Source organism: Pristis pectinata, chromosome 19 (genome assembly GCF_009764475.1).
Source record: "Pristis pectinata isolate sPriPec2 chromosome 19, sPriPec2.1.pri, whole genome shotgun sequence".
Taxonomy (NCBI): Eukaryota; Metazoa; Chordata; class Chondrichthyes; order Rhinopristiformes; family Pristidae; genus Pristis; species Pristis pectinata.
This window is the reverse complement of record NC_067423.1, coordinates 4,209,086-4,228,821: the sequence shown is the minus strand read 5'-3', so window position 1 is coordinate 4,228,821 and position 19,736 is coordinate 4,209,086. Positions and strand designations below refer to the sequence as shown.

Sequence of the window (19,736 nt, the reverse complement as noted above, 5' to 3'; positions counted from 1 at the left end):
TTATCTACCTCGACTTAAATCACCAAGTCACAGAAAGCTACAGCCCTAACATGAGTAAGTGGGATTAGTATAGCATCATAGATGTTGTCAGCCAAAGGGCGTGTTTCTGTGCTGTTCGACTCTATGACTCTGTGCTACTTTAGGCATGATTTTAACAGGATTATCTTGGTTTTTTTTCTTAATTTTGATTCATGAATATGTTTAGATGAAATTGTTTTCTGGTTATGTTGCAAGTTACACAGCCTAGAGTGATGAAAGATGGTTTACAGCTAAGACACAATGGTTTGCCATCTTTAACAATGAATGCAAAATAATCCCCCATTCTGCCTTAAAACATCTGTTAACCTACTCTTCGTCCAGATGAAGGGTCTTGACCTGAAACGTCGATTGTCCATTTCCCTCACAGACGCTGCTGAGTTCCTCCAGCGCCTTTTGTGTGTTGCTTCAGATTCCAGCATTCTTGTGTCTCCTTTCAACATCCGTTCTCTTCTTCATACCTGTGTCTTTTGTTACAAAGTGTCATTATCAAATTAATGTGGGATTGCTAACATTTAAATTTTTGGGTTGTGAGCGCTAATGTACTACACAGGCCCTATTTACAGCGCAAATATTCTGCAGGGAGATGGCAAGCGTATCGTGTGATTATCACAATAGCTGGTTAGGGTTTGACTGCATCAATCTATCATAATAGTCCTGTGATTCTCTATTCAATGCATGTTTTATAGCCAGCCTACTAAGCTCAGAGGGCAACGTGCTGGATGTCAGAGCTAAAGAGTGTGTATGCCTTGGATTTCCAATTGTTCATGTAACCTATTCTCACCACTTTTCCTTCAACTCCTCTCAGATTCTACCATTCACCCACACACTAGTGTCACAAACCAGCAACAAAAGAAACACACTGAGCATGATTCAGTGTTAAAAACTATTTTATTAATCACTACTTATGATAATACGTAAAATAAAAGTAAAAATGTTAGTATGTTAGAATTCAAAAATGTTAAACCTCGAACGTTAACCCCAAAATTAAACTCGTCGTGTGTGTGTGACAAAGTCCAAAACTCCCAGTTCCAGAATGGTTCTTAAAGTTCAGTTCCGCAAGCCATAAGGTGAAACATGAGCAAGGGCTTCTTCAACAACCACAGTTGTCTGAAGATAAGATGTAGATGTAGAAAAACATCGAGAGAGTACATACGAAATCCAAATGTTCCACGATGGAACCCAAACGACACTTCAGTGTTTACTCGGTAGTGACTTCCTCACCCCGAAAAGCATCCGAACCGTGGTCGTCCACACACAAATACCTGTTTCCTTCTACAGGTCAGCAACAAAGTGAACTCCACCGGATTACTTCCAACTTCCATACATGGATTTCTATGGCAAACACAGTTATTGTTTCTCATCCATCGATAGAGAAAACAAGCAGGCTGGTGTCTCTCTCCCTTCTCTCTCTCTCTCCTTCATCTAACCTCTTCAACAACGTCATTACGTCCTTTATCTTCTATTGACGTAAGCACGCCCCACACACACATACACACACACACTCTCTATCTTAAAGGGACTTTCACTGAGTCCGTAACACCTCCCACCTAAAAAAAAATTTTCCCCAAGAAAAATTTAACCGCGCATACAGTTAGTAATTTTAATGATTATCATGCTACACAACTACAGACTATCAGATTAGTACAGATACATGTTTCCCATTTAACATCGAGAAAGACAATCAGCAATCACATTATCTTTGCCTTTAATGTGAGTTATCATGAGATCAAACTCTTGCAAAATTAAACTCCAGTTTAACAGCCTTCTGTTCTTGTTTTTGACTCGGCTCAGAAACACCAATGGGTTATGATCTGTATACACAGTCAATGGTTTCTGAGCGGTGCAAACATATACACTGAAATGTTGCAAGGCTAAAACAAGCGACAGTAATTCTTTCTCTATGGTGGAATAATTCTTTTGATGCTCATTAAATTTCTTTGAAAAGTAAGCTACAGGATGGTCAATATCATCAAGGTCACCCTTCTGCAACAACACAGCTCCTGAAGCTTCATCACTGGCATCTACTGCTAATGAAAATGGTCTTTCAAAGTCAGGTGTTTTGAGCACAGGATGGTAGCATAAAATGGCTTTCAGCTTCTCAAATGCTCCTTGACAAGAATCTGTCCAAACAAACTTTACTCCCTTCTTCAGAAGATTAGTTAGGGGAAGAGCAATATCAGCAAAATTTTTACAAAATTTTCGGTAATATCCAACCATTCCCAAAAATCTTCTAACAGTCCTCGTACCTGTGGGAATAGGGAACTCAGATATTGCTTGAACTTTTGCCTGAACAGGAGCTTGCTTGCCTTGACCTACAACATAACCAAGATACGTCACAGTGGCATGGCCAAATTCACTTTTAGCCAAGTTAACTGTAAGGTTAGCCTTGGAAAGTCTTTCAAACAACCTTTCTAACACAGAGATGTGATCCTCCCATGTATCATTCCCAGTCACTAAGTCGTCAATGTAGGCATCTGTATGTTTTAACTCATGAATCACTGAATTAATCATTCTTTGAAATGTTGCCGGAGCATTTTTCATTCCAAATGGCAAAACATTGTATTCATACAATCCAGAAGGGGTTACAAAGGCTGAAATCTCCCGTCCTCTATCTGTTAATGGAACACACCAGTACCCTTTTAATAGGTCAATCTTTGTAAGAAATTTTGCCTTTCCCACTCTGTCTATGCAATCATCCACCCTAGGAATAGGGTAAGCATCTGACTTTGTTATAGCATTCACTTTCCTGTAATCTGTGCAAAATCTAACAGTTCCATCAGGTTTAGGTACAATAACACGGCGAACTCCAATTTGAAGTTGAATGTCTAATAATATCATTTTCCAACATGTATTTGATTTCCTGATCAACAAGTTTACTTTTTTCCACATTCATTCGATATGGGTGTTGTTTGATTGGTTTTGCATCCCCAACATCAACATCATGGGTAATTATCGATGTTCTGTTCGGAACATCTGGGAACAGATTTTTAAATTTTAAAATTAATTCTCTCATCTGTTGTTTTTGTGAAACTTGTAAATGGTCCAACTTCGTTTCAAGGTTCTCCATGATATTTTGGTTTTTTAGTTTTGATGGAACAATATTTGGTGTAAATTGGCCTTCCTCATCATCAACATCAGGCATTCTAGAAACAACCTTTACATCATCCACCAAGGCCACAACTGAATCCCTCTCATAATAAGGTTTTAGCATGTTTACATGACAGAGTTGTGTTTTCTTGCGTCTATCTGGTGTTTTGATTATATATGTTAGATCAGTCACTCGAGATTCAATAACATAGGGTCCAGAAAAACGAGATTGCAAGGGATTATTTTGGCTAAGGAAAAATACCAACACCTTTTGCCCCACTGCGAGTGTCCTAGGCCGAGCATGTCTATCAAAATATGTCTTCATTCTTATCTGGCTGGTTTTCAAATTCTCTCTCGCTAGCTGGCAGACTCTCTCCAACCGAGTTTTAAATTTTTGGACATAGTCCAACAGACTCAAGTGAACTTCCTCATTAACCCATTGCTCTCTTAACAACTCCAAAGGTCCTCTCACCCTATGTCCAAATACAAGCTCAAACGGACTAAATCCTATTGACTCCTGAATTGATTCTCTAACGGCAAACAAAAGTAAATGGATACCTTCGTCCCAATCCTTTGTGTTTTCAAAGCAATAAGTCTTCAGCATATTTTTGAGAGTAGAATGAAATCTCTCCAGAGCTCCTTGATATTCTGGGTGATATGCAGATGATACAATCTGCTTTGCTCCCAGCTCATAGACTATTTGTTGAAAAATTTTTGACATAAAATTACTACCTTGATCAGATTGGATTTCTTTTGGCAAACCAAACAAGGTAAAAAATTTTACAAGAGCCTTTGACACCGTCTTGGCCTTAATATTTCTAAGGGGTATTGCCTCTGGAAATCTAGAAGTGGCACACAGGATGGTTAACAAATACTGATTTCCAGTCTTAGACTTTGGTAATGGACCAACACAGTCCACAATCACCTTCGAAAAGGGCTCCCCAAAAGCAGGAATTGGCTTCAAAGGAGCCACAGGGGGTTTTTGATTTGGTTTACCTACCATCTGACATGTGTGGCAGGTTCGACAAAACATCACCACATCTTTTCTCAAACCAGGCCAATAGAATTGTTTCAAGATCTTCCCTACAGTTTTATTCACACCAAAATGACCACCCAAAGGCATACTATGGGCCAAGTTTAAAATCTCATCCCTATAAACTTTTGGAACAACAACCTGATGAATAACTTCCCATTCCTCAGTAACAGGAACATGAGGAGGTCTCCATTTCCTCATTAACACTCCATTTTTGACATAGTATCCAGTTGGCACTTTCTCAATCTCCTCACATGAGAGAGCTTTTTCTTTCAATTCTGTCAACTCAGGGTCCTTTGTCTGTTCCACCATAAAATCCTTCCTCGACAAAGACAAATCTTTAAATTCAGGCTCCCTACAAGGATGTTGATCCTCCAATGAAGACAGAAAAGTCTCAGATAAGGCATCATAATTTTCTTCCTGTTTAGGACTGTCACAAGGAACCACATCAGACTGCATCGGACTGTCTGTCTTGGCTAATTCTTTAGCTCTAGCTCGAGTCACCGCACATGATGGGTAAACATCTGGATCATTCTCAGACTCATCAATCCTTGGTTTGGTTGTTAACCGTACCACAGGAACAATTTCTCCATCTGCAAGGTCATTTCCCAATAACAAAGAAACTCCTTCCACTGGCAAACTAGGTCTTATCCCTATCTCGACTGGTCCTTCTACGAACTTTGACTTTAAAATCACCCTGTGAAAAGGGACAGACATGGTGTCACTTGTAACGCCTCGTACTAGATTTACTTCACCAGTGTCACTTTCTTCTCCAAAATTTAAAACACTGTCCAGCAAGAGAGATTGACTAGCCCCAGTATCTCTAAGAATTTTCACTGGCACCTGGGGTGACTCATCATTCAGTGAAACAAAACCCTCTGATACATACGAACGAAATTCTTTTCTCACCTCCTCCAACTTCTCCGCTTTTCCCTCTTGCAAGGACTGATCTTTAACAGCATCTCCTAAACCTTTTTGATTTTTAATTGCCTGAAAGCAAGCATTGGGCACAGCTTCCTTCTTTTTCTTCAAAAGGGCACAATTAGATATCACATGGCCAGGTTTCTTACAGTAATAACAAGTACGCTCAACAGGTTTCTCCAGCCCTGGCTTCTTTTCATCTTTTCCTTTTTGATTACCTCCCAATTTAATCTCCGGTTTACCTGGATTGTCCTTGTAACTCTTTTGAAAGGTTTTAGGTTGTCCCCATTTGGATTTATGGGTTAAAGCATAATCATCTGCCAACCTAGCAGTTTCTTGTAAAGTTTCCACTGCCTTTTCATTTAAATATGTTGTTAATTCAGCTGGAACACATCTTTTAAAGTCCTCCACCAGTATCAATTCTTTCAATTTATCAAAATCCCCATCTACATTTTTAGCCAGGCACCATCGTTCAAAACACATTCTCTTTCCATTGGCAAATTCCATATAAGTCTGATCTGCAGATTTCCTCAAGTCTCTGAATTTTTGTCTATAAGCCTCAGGGACCAATTCATAGGCCTTCAAAATAGCTTGTTTTACCTTGGTATAATCAGCTGCATCCTCAGCAGACAAAGCAGAATAAGCTTTTTGAGCTTTACCTTTAATCACACTCTGTACCATAAGAGCCCATCCTTTCCTTGGCCAGTTTGAACTCACAGCAACCTTTTCAAAATGTTGGAAATACTGATCAACCTGATCTTCCTCAAAAGGAGGGACTAATCGAACCTCCCTGCTGGCTGAAAAACCATCTTCAGAATCAGATTCCAAACTCCTACGCTTCATTTGTAACTCATGCTGCCTCTGTTTCTCCTTTTCCTCACTATCCAGCTCCATCCTCTTCAATTCCATCTGCTTCATTGCTAGATCAGCCTCTATCTTCATCTGAGTTATCTTTTGTTCGGCCTCTAATTTCTTTTGCTCTCATTCAGCTTCTAATTTCTTTTGTTCTCGTTCGGCCTCTATCTTTAACTGGGTTTGTTCTCGTTCAGCCTCTAATTTCTTTTGCTCTCGTTCAGCTTCTAATTTATTTTGCTCTCGTTCAGCCTCTATCCTTGCCAGCTGCACCTGTGCCTCAGAAATTGCTATTTCACTGCCAGGAAACTGTTCTAACACTTCCTTCTCAAACACCTTCTTTTCCACATAATGGCCAGCTATCAGTCTCTGAATATCTGCCTTTCTCATAGACTGCTTTACTTCTGTAAGGTTTAGCCTTGTAGCAATCTTTATCAAATCATCCTTTTTCGCCACCTCCAATCCCTTTTGGGTTGGTGACTCCAAAAATGCCTTAATATCCATTGCTGCTGGTTTCCACACACACAAGCCAATTAAAAAGAATTTATCAGACCTCCCTCAAAAATCTTTGGATTGAATCCCGAACAAATCTTGTCAGTCTGGGGAACGATCCCAGACGACACTCGTTAATGTTTGGATCGGATCCCGGACGAATCTCGTTAACCTTGGGAACTATCCCGGACGAGCCCCCAATTTTGTCACAAACCAGCAACAAAAGAAACACACTGAGCATGATTCAGTGTTAAAAACTATTTTATTAATCACTACTTATGATAATACGTAAAATAAAAGTAAAAATGTTAGTATGTTAGAATTCAAAAATGTTAAACCTCGAACGTTAACCCCAAAATTAAACTCGTCGTGTGTGTGTGTGACAAAGTCCAAAACTCCCAGTTCCGGAATGGTTCTTAAAGTTCAGTTCCGCAAGCCATAAGGTGAAACATGAGCAAGGGCTTCTTCAACAACCACCGTTGTCTGAAGATAAGATGTAGATGTAGAAAAACATCGAGAGAGTACATACGAAATCCAAATGTTCCACGATGGAACCCAAACAACACTTCAGTGTTTACTCGGTAGTGACTTCCTCACCCCGAAAAGCATCCGAACCGTGGTCGTCCACACACAAATACCTGTTTCCTTCTACAGGTCAGCAACAAAGTGAACTCCACCGGATTACTTCCAACTTCCATACGTGGATTTCTATGGCAAACACAGTTATTGTTTCTCATCCATCGATAGAGAAAACAAGCAGGCTGGTGTCTCTCTCCCTTCTCTCTCTCTCTCCTTCTTCTTCTTCTAACCTCTTCAACAACGTCATTACGTCCTTTATCTTCTATTGACGTAAGCACGCCCCACACACACATACACACACACTCTCTATCTTAAAGGGACTTTCACTGAGTCCGTAACACTAGATGCCAAAATTGGAACACCCAAAATAAACATACAAATTTGAAATTTAAGTTCTTGACCAAGCTTGGTTTTAATAACAGTTAACTTGGCATTGACAACTTTTATTTTTTACCTGAAAGAAAGTTTGTTTTTGTCTGAAAAACCAATGAAAAATTATTTTGAGGTTAATGCTATTTTTCTGGAAATCATTGTCAGCACTGTAAAGACTGGCAGAAAAAACATCTTGTGTTGCGTGTAAGACTCATTTAAATCACTCTGGAATTGTTTTTTACAAGATGTTTTATGCAGAAATAGCACATGTTCAGTTTAATTGTTGGTGCAGTGAATGATGTTTAATGGAATTCAGACAAATTTTGTTCTACTTTGAGGGCATCGCTGTACAATCTGGTGCCTTCCTGTAAAAGCACTTGGTCCCGTGATTTGTCTTAAGTGTCCTTTATCTTCCTGGTGGCTCTGACCACAAAGCTGATTCCCCTTCATCCACTTTAGAGACTGTTCTGCACATCTAGTGTCTCAGTTTTCATTTCAAACCTGGCGTTTAGGTCGCAGAAGTGTTGTAATAGCTTAAACAAGGTAGTACATGTCATTTAACATCTGAATGAGAGATTGTGTAACCTACAGTTTGAATCCTAACATGTGATTCATGATAAGTAAAAGACCATAAGACATAGGAGCAGAATTAGGCCATTTGGCCCATCGAGTCTGCTCCACCATTCGATCATGGCTGATTTATTTTTCTCTCTCAACCCCATTCTCCTGCCTTCTCCCCCGAACCTTTGACACCCTTAGTAATCAAGAACCTATCAACCTCCGCTTTAAACATACCCAATGACTTGGCCTCCACAGCCATCTGTGACAATGAATTCCACAGATTCACCACCCTCCTCATCTCTGTTCTAAAGGAGCGTCCTTTTATTCTGAGGCTGTGCCCTCTGGTCCTAGACTATCCCACTACTGGAAACATCCTCTGCACATCCACTCTATCCAGGTCTTTCAATATTTGGCAGGTTTCAATAAGATCCCCCCTCATCCTTCAATAAGTACAGGCCCAGAGCCATCAAATGCTCCTCACATGTTAACCCTTTCATGTCCCGGATCATTCTCATAAATCTGCTCTGGACCATCTCCAACGCCAGCACATCCTTCCTTAGATATGGGGCCCAAAACTGCTCACAAGCAAAGCTCTTAAAGTTCAAACTTTGGAGATGTAGAAGAAGGAGCTTGACAGTGGTAGGTTCAAACGCCCATTCAAATGTCTGATCAAACACATTCAGGGTGCAGTGGTTACCTCAGTAACCTAACGAACTTTCCAATCCTGACTGAATTTTACAAAATTATATTAGTATAAGTGACCGTTGTCTTCAAAACTTATTGTTTCATTTGGGGGGAAGAAAATGTGCTTTACCTCATCTAGTTTGTATGTAATTCCAAACATCATCTAGAGTGCCTATGATTTGTACTCCGCAGTAAAGCAACACTGGCTGTGGTTCAACAGGCTTCCAGCAGCTGAGATGACATCAAGTTGGCTGAGCAGCCAACCATACATTCACACACAGCAAGCTAGGAAAAGGTAGAAGATGAAATACCATAAGAATTATAATCACTTTTGAAATAGTTATGTGAAAGAAACACAATTTACAAGCATACAGCACCCCAACGCAACATGGGGGATTTCCACATTGAAGAAATTGTGAAGTTGTTTTCAGTTTCAGAGGAACCAATTACAAATGGAGTTTGCATCATTACATCCTCTAAGCCCTTTAACAATGAAATAGTGTAGCCTACAGATACATAGAGGAAATCCTTAAACTCTCCACCTGGAGAATTTGAGCACTTTCACAGCAAGGACTACACTGCTTCAAGGAAAAGGCAATATATGGTATATCAGGACAGCGAGAAAAAGCCAATAAATGTTAGGCTTCCCTGCATCTCAAGAATGACTTTTTTAAAGGTGAACTATTGATCAAAGTTAAGAAGGCATACGGTGTATTGTCCTTCATCAATCGTGGAATTGAATTTAGGAGCCGAGAGGTAATGTTGCAGCTATATAGGACCCTGGTCAGACCCCACTTGGAGTACTGTGCTCAGTTCTGGTCACCTCACTAGAGGAAGAATGTGGAAGCTATAGAAAGCATGCAGAGGAGATTTACAAGGATGCTGCCAGGATTGGGGAGCATGCCTTATGAAAGCAGGTTGAGGGAACTCGGCCTTTTCTCCTTGGAGTGACGGAGGGGGAACCTGATAGAGGTGTATAAGATGATGAGAGGCATTGATTGTGTGGATACTCAGAGGCTTTTCCCCAGGGCTGAAATGGTTGCCACAAGAGGACACAAGTTTAAGGTGCTGGGTAGTAGGTATAGGGGAGATGTCAGGTGTAAGTTTTTTACTCAGAGAGTGGTGAGTGTGTGGAATGGGCTGCCGGCAACGGTGGTGGAGGCAGATACGATAGGGTCTTTTAAGAGACTGTTGGATAGGTACATGGAGCTGAGAAAAATAGAGGGCTATGGGTAAGCCTAGTAATTTCTAAGGTAGGGACATGTTCAGCACAGCTTTGTGGGCCAAAGGGCCTGAATTGTGCTGTAGGTTTTCTATGTTTCTATGTTCTAAAGTTTATCTTGCATAGAACAATACAGCAGAAGCAGGCCCTTTGGCCCACGATGTTATGCCACACTAATTAAACTGGTAATTAAATGCCTTACTAAATTAATCCCTTTTGCCTACACGCAGTCCATATTCTCTCCATCCTCTGCACATTCATGCGCCTATCTAAGAGCCTCTTAAACACCCTTGTCATATCTGCCTCCACTACCACCTCTGGCAGGGCATTCCAGGCACCCACCAACCTCTGTTTAAAAAAAAACTTGCCCTGCTCATCTCCTTTGAACTTACCTCCTCTCGCCTTAAATGCATGCCCTCTGGTATTAGACATTTCAACCCTGGGAAAAAGAAACTGGCTGTCTATCTATACCACTCATAATCTTATAAGCTTCTATCAGGTCTCCCCTCAGCCTCCGCCGCTTCAGAGAAAACATCCCATGTTTGTTCAACCTCTCTTTATGGCACATGCCCTCTAATCCAGGCAGCATCCTGGTGAACCTATTCTGCACCCTCTCCAAAGCCTCCACTCCCTTCCTGTAATGCGGTGACCAGAATTGAATGTAAATGGTTTTATTATTGTCACATTTACCAAGGTACAATGAAAAGCTTGTCTAGCTTACTGTTCATACAGATCAATTCATTACAACAGCGCATTGAGGTAGTACAAGATAAGATGCGGCCTAACAAGAGTTTATAAAGCTGCAACATAACTTCCCATCTCTTGCACACAGTGCCTTGACTAATAAAGGCAAGCATGCCACCTTGAAGCAAAAATTATTAACTGTTCAAATAACATGCAAGGATGAATCTTATAGACCATTTTAACATCCTTAAGTATTTTACTTTGGTAATGTTATCTTAATCAAATGCAATCTTGTCAAACTTAAATTGAACTGTTTCTCTCCTACAGAGCAGTAGGAGATAGTTTGTGTTTATATCATGATAATAACAGTCTTCTCACTTTCCTGACAGTGCAAATATACACATTTCAAGCCACTGGAAACATGTGTGAGTGAAAACCATGACTATCACTGGCATGATGCAGTCAAGCGTTTCTTTAAATGCCCATGTGGTAGCAGAGCAATAGCATTAACAAGATTGCCAAAGAAGAACTGCAGGTATGTCTGGGGTGTGTTGTTGGTGAGGAAAAAGCAAGTATGGAAATACTCACAGTATGCAAATATTGTTGGCCGGTCCTGAATCATCCCTAAATGCCCCACAATGAATGGCTTGCTATATTCTTTCAGTTAAGGACCACGTTGCTCTGTCTACTCAACCAGGTAAAGGCAGCCATCAGTGAACCAGATGGGTTTTTAACAATATGCCATGTTTCCTTATGACTTCAGAGGCCATTTTGGTCCATCAAGTCTATGCTGGCTCAGAGCAGTCCCATTTCTGCACTCATTTTCCCCGTAACCTCTTCTCCCCGTTTTCCCATCAGCTCCTCACCCAGATTCTACTAACTTGCACGTTTGGGGTAATCTTTAGTGGGCAATTAACCTACCAATTCGCACTTGGTTGTGGGAAGAAATCAGAGCACTCAGGCGAAACCCTCTCAGTCACGGGGCGAGCTTGCAAACTCCACACAGACAGCATCCAAGATCATAACTGAACCTGTGTCTCTGGCGCTATGAGGCAGCAGCTCCATTAGCTGTACCACGGTACCAGCCATCATGGCCAAAGATAAATTTATCCACTGCAAATATGTGGCAGTAAACAAATTCAGCCGTATTTTCTGGGCTTCAGTTCATCATTAGAATCTGCTTCTTATCAGCTATTAATCAGAACTTTTTTTAAGATCAAAATAAATCAAACTCAATTTAGTTTACCTGAGCTGCTTATGTGATGTAGAATGACTAGTTGAGGTGCCTAGGCCAGAGAGGTCTTGCATTAACAGAAGGAAATTTGTAATGGTTCCAGCTGCTGATTGCCACTTGGGTGCTGGAAGACCTGAATCAAACTGTTGACTTTATTTACTGCCTTTCCTCTGGGTTCACCCATGAAGAATGGACACAGTGGTGTATACCACTCAGTGAGCAATGGCTGCAGAACCATACCCCACTAAAGAATCAGTAGATTTGTAAAGTAAATGGAAGAAAATTGTTATAACTAAAGACCAAAGAACATAATGACATCATCTTACCCCTTTTCCCTTGCTGTAATGAAGCAGCAGAGAACAATATATAGCTTCTGATGTATTATGGGTTTGTATGTAGATGAACCATTCGGGAAGAACTTTTGCCCGCACCTACTGTACTAGAGGTTATTTTGATAACCTTTAATGTACTTGATACCATATGCAAGTTATATCAATAAGCAATGGATTTGAGTATGCATAAATATGTATTGTGTATGAAGGTAGAAAGTTATTGCCAAACATTTATAAAATTCAGATTAGGCCACAACTAGAGTATTACATCCAACTATGATTACCACGCTTTAAGATGGATGTGCAATGCTTAAGAGGGTGTTGAGAATATTTACTGGAATGATTCCAGGTATGAGGGATTTTAGTTACAAGGTTAGGTTGATTGAGCTGAGGTTATTCTCCTTGGATTAAAGGAGGTTGGGCAAGATTTGTTAGAGGTCTATAAGATTATGGCTGGTTTGGATAAAATAGACAAAATAAAGCTGTTCCCATTAGGATCAAGGACACAGACTTAAGGTTTTGGACAAGAAATAAGGTGAGGATGTGAGGAACAGATTTTTAGCAACATGGGAACGACCTGGAACTTGCTGCCAATGAGTGGGCTGGAAGTGGAGGTGGTCAGTCATGTCAAAAAGAAGTTTTATAGACACTTTCAAGGCTGTGAGGAAACGAACAAGAGAATGGAACTGGCTGGATTGCTGTACCAAAAGTCTGATGGTCCCGAAAATCAAAATACTGTGGATGTTGAAATCTGAAATAAAAACAAAAAGTGCTGGGAGCACTCAGCAGGTCAAGCAGCATCTGTGGAGAGAGAAACTGTTAATGTTTCAAATCCAGGACTATTTGTCAGGCAAAGGTTTCTGGACCTGAAATGTTAACTGTCTCTCTTTCCGCAGATGCTGCTTAACTTGCTCTGTTTCTCCTGCCATCGTGGTCTTGATTGGCCAAGTGGCCTCCTCTGCCTTAATGACTCTGACATTCTAGTTTTTACAGAGACACAAGAGACTGCAGAAGCTAGAATCTAGAGCAACAAACAATCTGCTGGAGGAACTCAGCGGGTCAAGCAGCATCTGTTGGGGGCGGGGGGAGGAATTGATGATGTTTCGGGTCGAAACGTCAACAACTTCTCCCGCCCCCCCCCCCCCCCCCCACTCCAGAGATGCTGCTCGACCCGCTGAATTCCTCCAGCAGATTTGTTTGTTCTTGTTTTTACCCCTGCTATATTTTGTATAACATGGGCCAGGTTTCACCCCTGCTTAAGCAGTGCCGTGGAAACAGTGTCACAGCAATGTTTTATCAGGATAGTTTTAGTGACTGTCAGAAGTGTTAACCTGAGACCTCATCTGCCCTCACAGCTGGATATGAATCCGATGGTACTTCAAAGAAGAGCAAGGGAGTTTAGTCCAGGATTAAAGAGCCACATTTATTTCTCAGCCAACATCACCGTAACAGATTATCTGGTCATTTTTACTTGGCTGCTTGTTTGAGTTGGCCGAACAAATTGGCTGCTGTCTTTATGTTGAAGTATATACACTTCAGCAAGTATTCATTGATTGTAGAACACATTGGGATGTCTTGAGGTTGTGAAAACTGCTATGTAAATTGTAGGTCTTTCCACATAATACGTCCTTAAGTATGTTTATTATAAAACATGTTCATCTTTCTATTTGTAACTTTAAAAATAATCATTTTATTTGAATTTCATAAGGTCTTGGAAAGTTCAGTATTTATAAATATATTTCCATCAATTACAATAGCATTAAGAACTTTTCTTACTAACCTGTCTGTAACACAGTGGTAACTTTTTGTGTTTCTTTTCAGCAACTGTGGCTTGTTTAAGTGGGAGAGAGATGGAATGCTGAAGGTGGGTTTTCCTAAGGTTATGGTGTTTTCCATGGTATAAAGCTATGTTATATCAGTTTAATTGCAACTAATATTTGACAAAGTATTCATTAATTCACATCAATCAAATATTAAAGAATTGATTTAAGTAAATATTAATAAATAGATGTGTATCATGGCTATTACTGTCCTCTGTCGATGAATCTCACCCCTGGGGTAATAAGATAAATTAATAAACAGACTCGTGAAGAGGTTGTGATGTGGGTCTCTCAAGTAGAGATCATGTCTCAATTTGATCCTTCAGCTAAATTGAGATCATGTGTTTTCTAAAAAAAAAGTAAATTGCTCAGAGTGTGAGGATACCTGAATACAGTTCTATTAATGTTAATAACATAAAAATACAGTTTTGGATGTATCATAGTAATCAGTGATGAAAGTTTTGACATCACTGTTCAAACAAATGTAACTTTCCAGGCACCATTTTCCACTGCAGACCAAAGCCATTTTCCTTCGTGGGAAGTAACTGACTCAGTTGTGGTTGGAAACAATCTCAGGTTCTGAAACCAGCTTTATTAACAAATATTCCTCTTTAAAGTCCATCAATTAGTTTATTCAGAATTGATACCTCAGTCACCTTTGGTAGGAAACTATTAGAAAATGTCCAGTGGTATCTGGGTTTGTGAATGGTGTCTGGAAGCTTAAGCCACCTGTTTGTCTTAGAACGCCCACTAAGGACCTAGGTCACTTTCCATCACAGGCCTATGTCTGACCCATTTGAAGCTGTGGTTTTGTGTGACATTGAAACCCTTCAGACTATTGACTCATCTCTGTTCACAGGCTGATGTTTTGCTAACAACCTTGTGTCATTTAGTAAGGGTACTTCTTGGACCAGATCTAAGAAGTTGTTGCATAGGATTGCATCTGCTGAGATTTTACTGGCAACTATATTCTTCCTCACTGGAAGCAAAAATTTGTCAATGTTTGGGGTTTTGGATTCTAGGTTCAAAAACCAAATACCCTGCAAGTATTGGAAATCTGGAAAGAAACTATTGGAAACACTGAGCAGCTCAGGCACTATCTGTGGGGAGAGAAACAGGGTTAACATTTCAGGTCAATGACTATTCATCAGAAATTTCCACCAGTTCTGATGAAAGGGCATCAACCTGAAACATTAACTCTGGTTCTCTCTTCACAGACACTGCCTGCCCTGCTGAGTGTTTTCAGCATTTTCACTTTTTATTTCAGGTGAATTGATTGATTTGTTTTACTAATTACCTGTACATCAGCTAAACTCATAACTAATCAAAACGGGTAGTACCTTTTAACACTCCGCTTTTACTCAATAGCAGTCATCATGTAGGGATAGTCAACAGCCATTCATTTTCCAAAGATTTGCCGGCAAGCCTACAAGGCAGCTCCGTGGATAATCTACCTGAATTAACAATGTACCTTTGTCTGACAAGTCACACTTGACAAGTCTCCTGCTCCAAAATTTGACACCTCTTTTCTTTACTACTTTAACATTTTTTTAATTGGAGCTTGAGAACGAGTATTGGAACGCAATGTCAGATACTTATCAAAATGAGGAAGGTTGAGGTTGCTGAAGAAGTATGCTGTGGGTTTGAGAGAATGAAATATATTTGGATGTTCTTCCTTATTGTGGGATAGGTCCAGTCACCACAAGATTTGCACAATGTTGGTCCTTTAAAAGGGCTGCTTTGATGATTACTTCCTATTTGGATTAAAAAAAAATAGAAAATGCTGTTTCCAGGTCAGGGAGCCTTTGGAGAGTTAATGTTTCAGGTCTGATACCCTTTGTTAGAACAATCTGATGACGCATTGCATCGGGATTAAAATCTGCAAAGAATCCCCATCTCCCTCTGTTATTTTGTTGGTAATAGAACAGATATTACCCCAAAATTAAACTACTTTCATCCACAAACGTTCCTTCAAAGCTGCAAAACAGCTTAAATTGCTAAATGTGTACATTGCCATTAAGATGCTTGAATATGAATATCATTAGTCTTAAAATTCTCACCCCCCCCCACCCCCCATTGCCTGTCTTCTTTCTGTTGCTGTAGTCTATCTAGCCATGAGATCTCTGCAATCCTCCAGTCAAGACCTAAAACAATGATTGCTGAGGCCCTAAGTTCTGGAATTCCCTCCCTTGGCCTCTCATTTAAGAAATTTTCTAAAATCTATAAGCTTTTATCCCAAATATGTCTATGTGATTCAACAGCAATGTTTGATAATCACACTTGTGAATTTCTTTGAAGTATTTTGCTCCATTAAAGGTGCAGTATAAATGGAAGTTGCTGGATGATATTTAGGTGGATTGATTTGTTGTACTGACTATCAAAGCACTGACATTTTTGTATTCTCTTCCCATTTCTGTAGGAGAGGAAAGGTCCAAAAATAGGAGGAGAACTGCTGCTACCAAGAGGAGAAGAACATGGCAAATTTTTAAGTAGTTCAAAATGAATCCTGACTGCGGGAAGTGTGATGTAAAACATCACATTTTTATATAGACTATATCTGAGGTCCGTAAATGGCACTACAGGAGAACCATGTTACCTTCTGGTGCTAAAAGATTTCAACCCAGTGTCTTTTTTTAAACTACGAATAAACATCATTTTCCTAATTTCTTCACTTGGATCAACAATATATCTGGTGGGAGATGTGTGGGTCACAGGCGTTATATTTTTAATCCCACACAGGCATTAACAAGCGATGCACTGTAGCTGGATCTTTTAAAAAGGTCTACCAAAATATAAATGAACCTGTGGGTTCTCATCCAATTCAGTGAAACTAACCCAGTAAACCCACAATGGGGAATTACTTGGCAAATAAGGGGAAATGTGTTGGAGTTAAGAACATACGATTAACCTCAGATTCAGGTTGTAACTGGTTTGCACAACAAATCTTCCACTGGTTCTGTTTAGCTTCAGAGAGGTGGTTTGTTATTTCTGAATAAATATTTTTCCAGAAGTTCTTATGTATTTTTAAAAATATTTCTTGCCTTTTACCAAATGTGCAGAATTTGACCTTAATTTATCTGACAACTGCCATTCTAATCATGGCACATAATTGTGGTTTTGTTACTGGATTAGTAATCCAGAGGTCTGGGCTAATTCAAATCCCACCTTGGGGAATTTAAATTCAGTTAATTAATGAACTCTGTGATAAAAGGTAAGAGCGTATGTGAAATATTGGCAATGAAATTACCCAATTGTTGTTAAAGCTATTTGGTTCACTAATGACTTCAGGGAATGAAATCTGTCACCTTTGCCTGATTTGTATGTACATCCAAACCCACGGAAACGTGCTTGACTTTTGACATGGCAGACTACTCAGTTCAGGGGTGATTAGGGGTGGGCAATAAATGCTAGGTCTCCCAGCAATTTCCACTTTTAATGAAAAAAGTTATTAAACTAGCAGCTGATCCAGATTTGTTAATGGTAGAACCAGTAAATGATGAACTTACCATTAGTAAGGTTAAGAAGAATATCTTCTGATTTAAATCATACTTACTAGATGAGTACACAAGGTAAGAATTTTGAGAATGTTACACATTAAAACATGTTTTCTATCAACGAGTAACCATTGTGGGGCTAAGTGTTGAAGGGCAGTTTAGAGTTATAGAATAATACAGCATGGAAACAAGTCCTTTGTCCCAACTTGTCCATGCCCAGCACGTTTGCCCCTTATCCCTCTAAACCTTTCCTATCCATGTACTTATTCAAATGTCTTTTAAACGTTGTTATTCTACTTGCCCCAACTACTTTCTCTGGCAGCTCGTTCCATGCATGCAGCTCAGGCACAGTAGTGTAAGTGGTTAGCGTAACGCTATTACAGCGCCAACGACCCAGGTTCAATTCCGGAGTTTGTATGTTCTCCCCGTGTCTGCGTGGGTTTCCTCCGGGTGCTTCAGTTTCCTCCCACGTTCCAAAAACGTACGGGTTTGGAAGTTGTGGGCATGCTATGTTGGCGCCGGAAGCGTGGTGACACTCGTGGGCTGTCCCCAGAACACTCTCTATGCAAAAGGTGCATTTCACTGTGTGTTTCCATGTACATGTGACTAATAAAGATATTTTATCTTATTAGTCTGTGTGAAGAAGTCACTTTTAAATCTTTCCCCTCTCACCTTAAACCTATGCCCTCTAGTTTTTGATTCCTATTCCCTGGGAAAAAGACTGTGCATTCACCCGATCTATATCTCTCATGATTTCATACATTTCTATATGGTCACCCCTCAGTCTCCTATGTTCCAAGGAATAATGTCCTTGCCTGCCTAACCCCTCCTTATAACTCAGGTGTTTCAGGATGTAGAAGCACAGAATGCTGGCTGTACTCAGCAGGTCGAGCAGCATCTATGGATTGGGAAACAGAATAAGCAGTCTGAATCAATGACCCAATTTCTTCATTTGTTTACACGGCTAGCCTTGTGCCTTCAAAAGAATCTTTAAAGTGAGCTGCTAAAAGGTGTTACACTACTGTAAGTGACTGGCATTGATTTTATGCACATTATTTATATGTATCTATCCCCTACTCATTTCATTTTTTTTCTTGAAAAAATTAGTCCCTTTAATGGGGAAAAGACTACTGAATGTTAACTTTGTTCATTAATAATCACCTGCCTGGCTCGCCTCCAATGCAATGGTTGACAGTGTTGGCAATAAGTGCTACTAGTGGAATTGGATGGTGTGTTTCAGATCCTAATTACCTCCTCACATGGAAAAAATTCTCTTCTTCCCTCCTGATGTTTTTACTAATGATGAAAGTCCTTCCAAGAATTACCCCCTCAAATCTTTACTTTTTATCTATGAGCTTGCCTGACTTTCTTGATACAATTCATGCTTCTGAAACATTCTTTTTTCCATACTCATAAGATTGTTTCACTGGACAAACCTGAACCATCTAAGTTTTTTTCTAGTGCATATTTGCTAACAAATATCCTTCTCAAGTTGCACAGCAGAATGACGTAGATAGGAACATCATTCCCATATTCCCCTCCAAGTTGGACACAATCCTGACTGGGAAATATATTACTGTTCCTGTATTCTTGCTGGGTCAAATTCCTAGAATTTCTTGATAAACTACACTGTGGGAATATTTCCACCACACACACTGCAGCAGTTCAAGGTGATGCTCACCACAACCTTCCAAGGGCAATTAGAAATGAGTAATTAATACTGGTATTGCCAGCAATAAACCACATCCCATGTACAGCCATTCCTCGACTTACAAAAGGGATGCATTTCTTGAAAATGTTAAACAAGATTTCATAAATTGAAAAGACTGCAAAGCTGGCACATGATTTATTCCAGCAAAACGTAGCTTCGTAAATCGAAGAGCCGTTGGCATTATTGTGAAAATATAGCTTGGCATTATTGCATAAATGAAGAGATGGTGTTCTAATCGTCCTGCTTCCTTGGGGAATGTTCTGCTAAATAGATCAAAAATTAGAATATTTTAGTTTATCTTAAAAGAGGTAAATTTACATGCAGTTATATCGATCAGAATATCAACACAACTTTTAACAATGATCTGTCCGTACGGCACACAAACAATAGCTTTTCATCGTATCTTGGTACATGTGACAATAATATACCAATTACATTTAAGAAAAGGCCTTTGTCAAGATTGGAGACAGCATCCCTCGGTCATTGGGGGAGGGTTATGATTGGAATATGTGACCAATTGAGCAAAAGGAGAAGGCAGCTGCTGAAGTGGTGCCCACTGCACTGGAGTGAAGCCAGTGAGGGAACTGCAGTGAAAGAATGCCCTGAAGGAGGAGGATAG

General features: G+C 39.9%; 1 protein-coding gene across 4 annotated transcripts in view; it reads left to right on the top strand.

The window, feature by feature from the left end:
- The window catches only part of mcm10 (minichromosome maintenance 10 replication initiation factor), a 69,865-nt gene extending 51,870 nt beyond the window's left edge, over window positions 1-17,995 (top strand). For all 4 annotated transcript variants that reach the window (XM_052033505.1, XM_052033507.1, XM_052033506.1 and 1 more), the window contains 3 exons: window positions 10,916-11,061; window positions 13,914-13,956; window positions 16,332-17,995. In XM_052033505.1, the coding sequence (XP_051889465.1) occupies window positions 10,916-11,061; window positions 13,914-13,956; window positions 16,332-16,415 (273 nt within the window). In that variant the 3' untranslated portion in view covers window positions 16,416-17,995. The remainder of the gene's footprint in view (window positions 1-10,915; window positions 11,062-13,913; window positions 13,957-16,331) is intronic.
- Window positions 17,996-19,736: the final 1,741 nt, after the last annotated feature.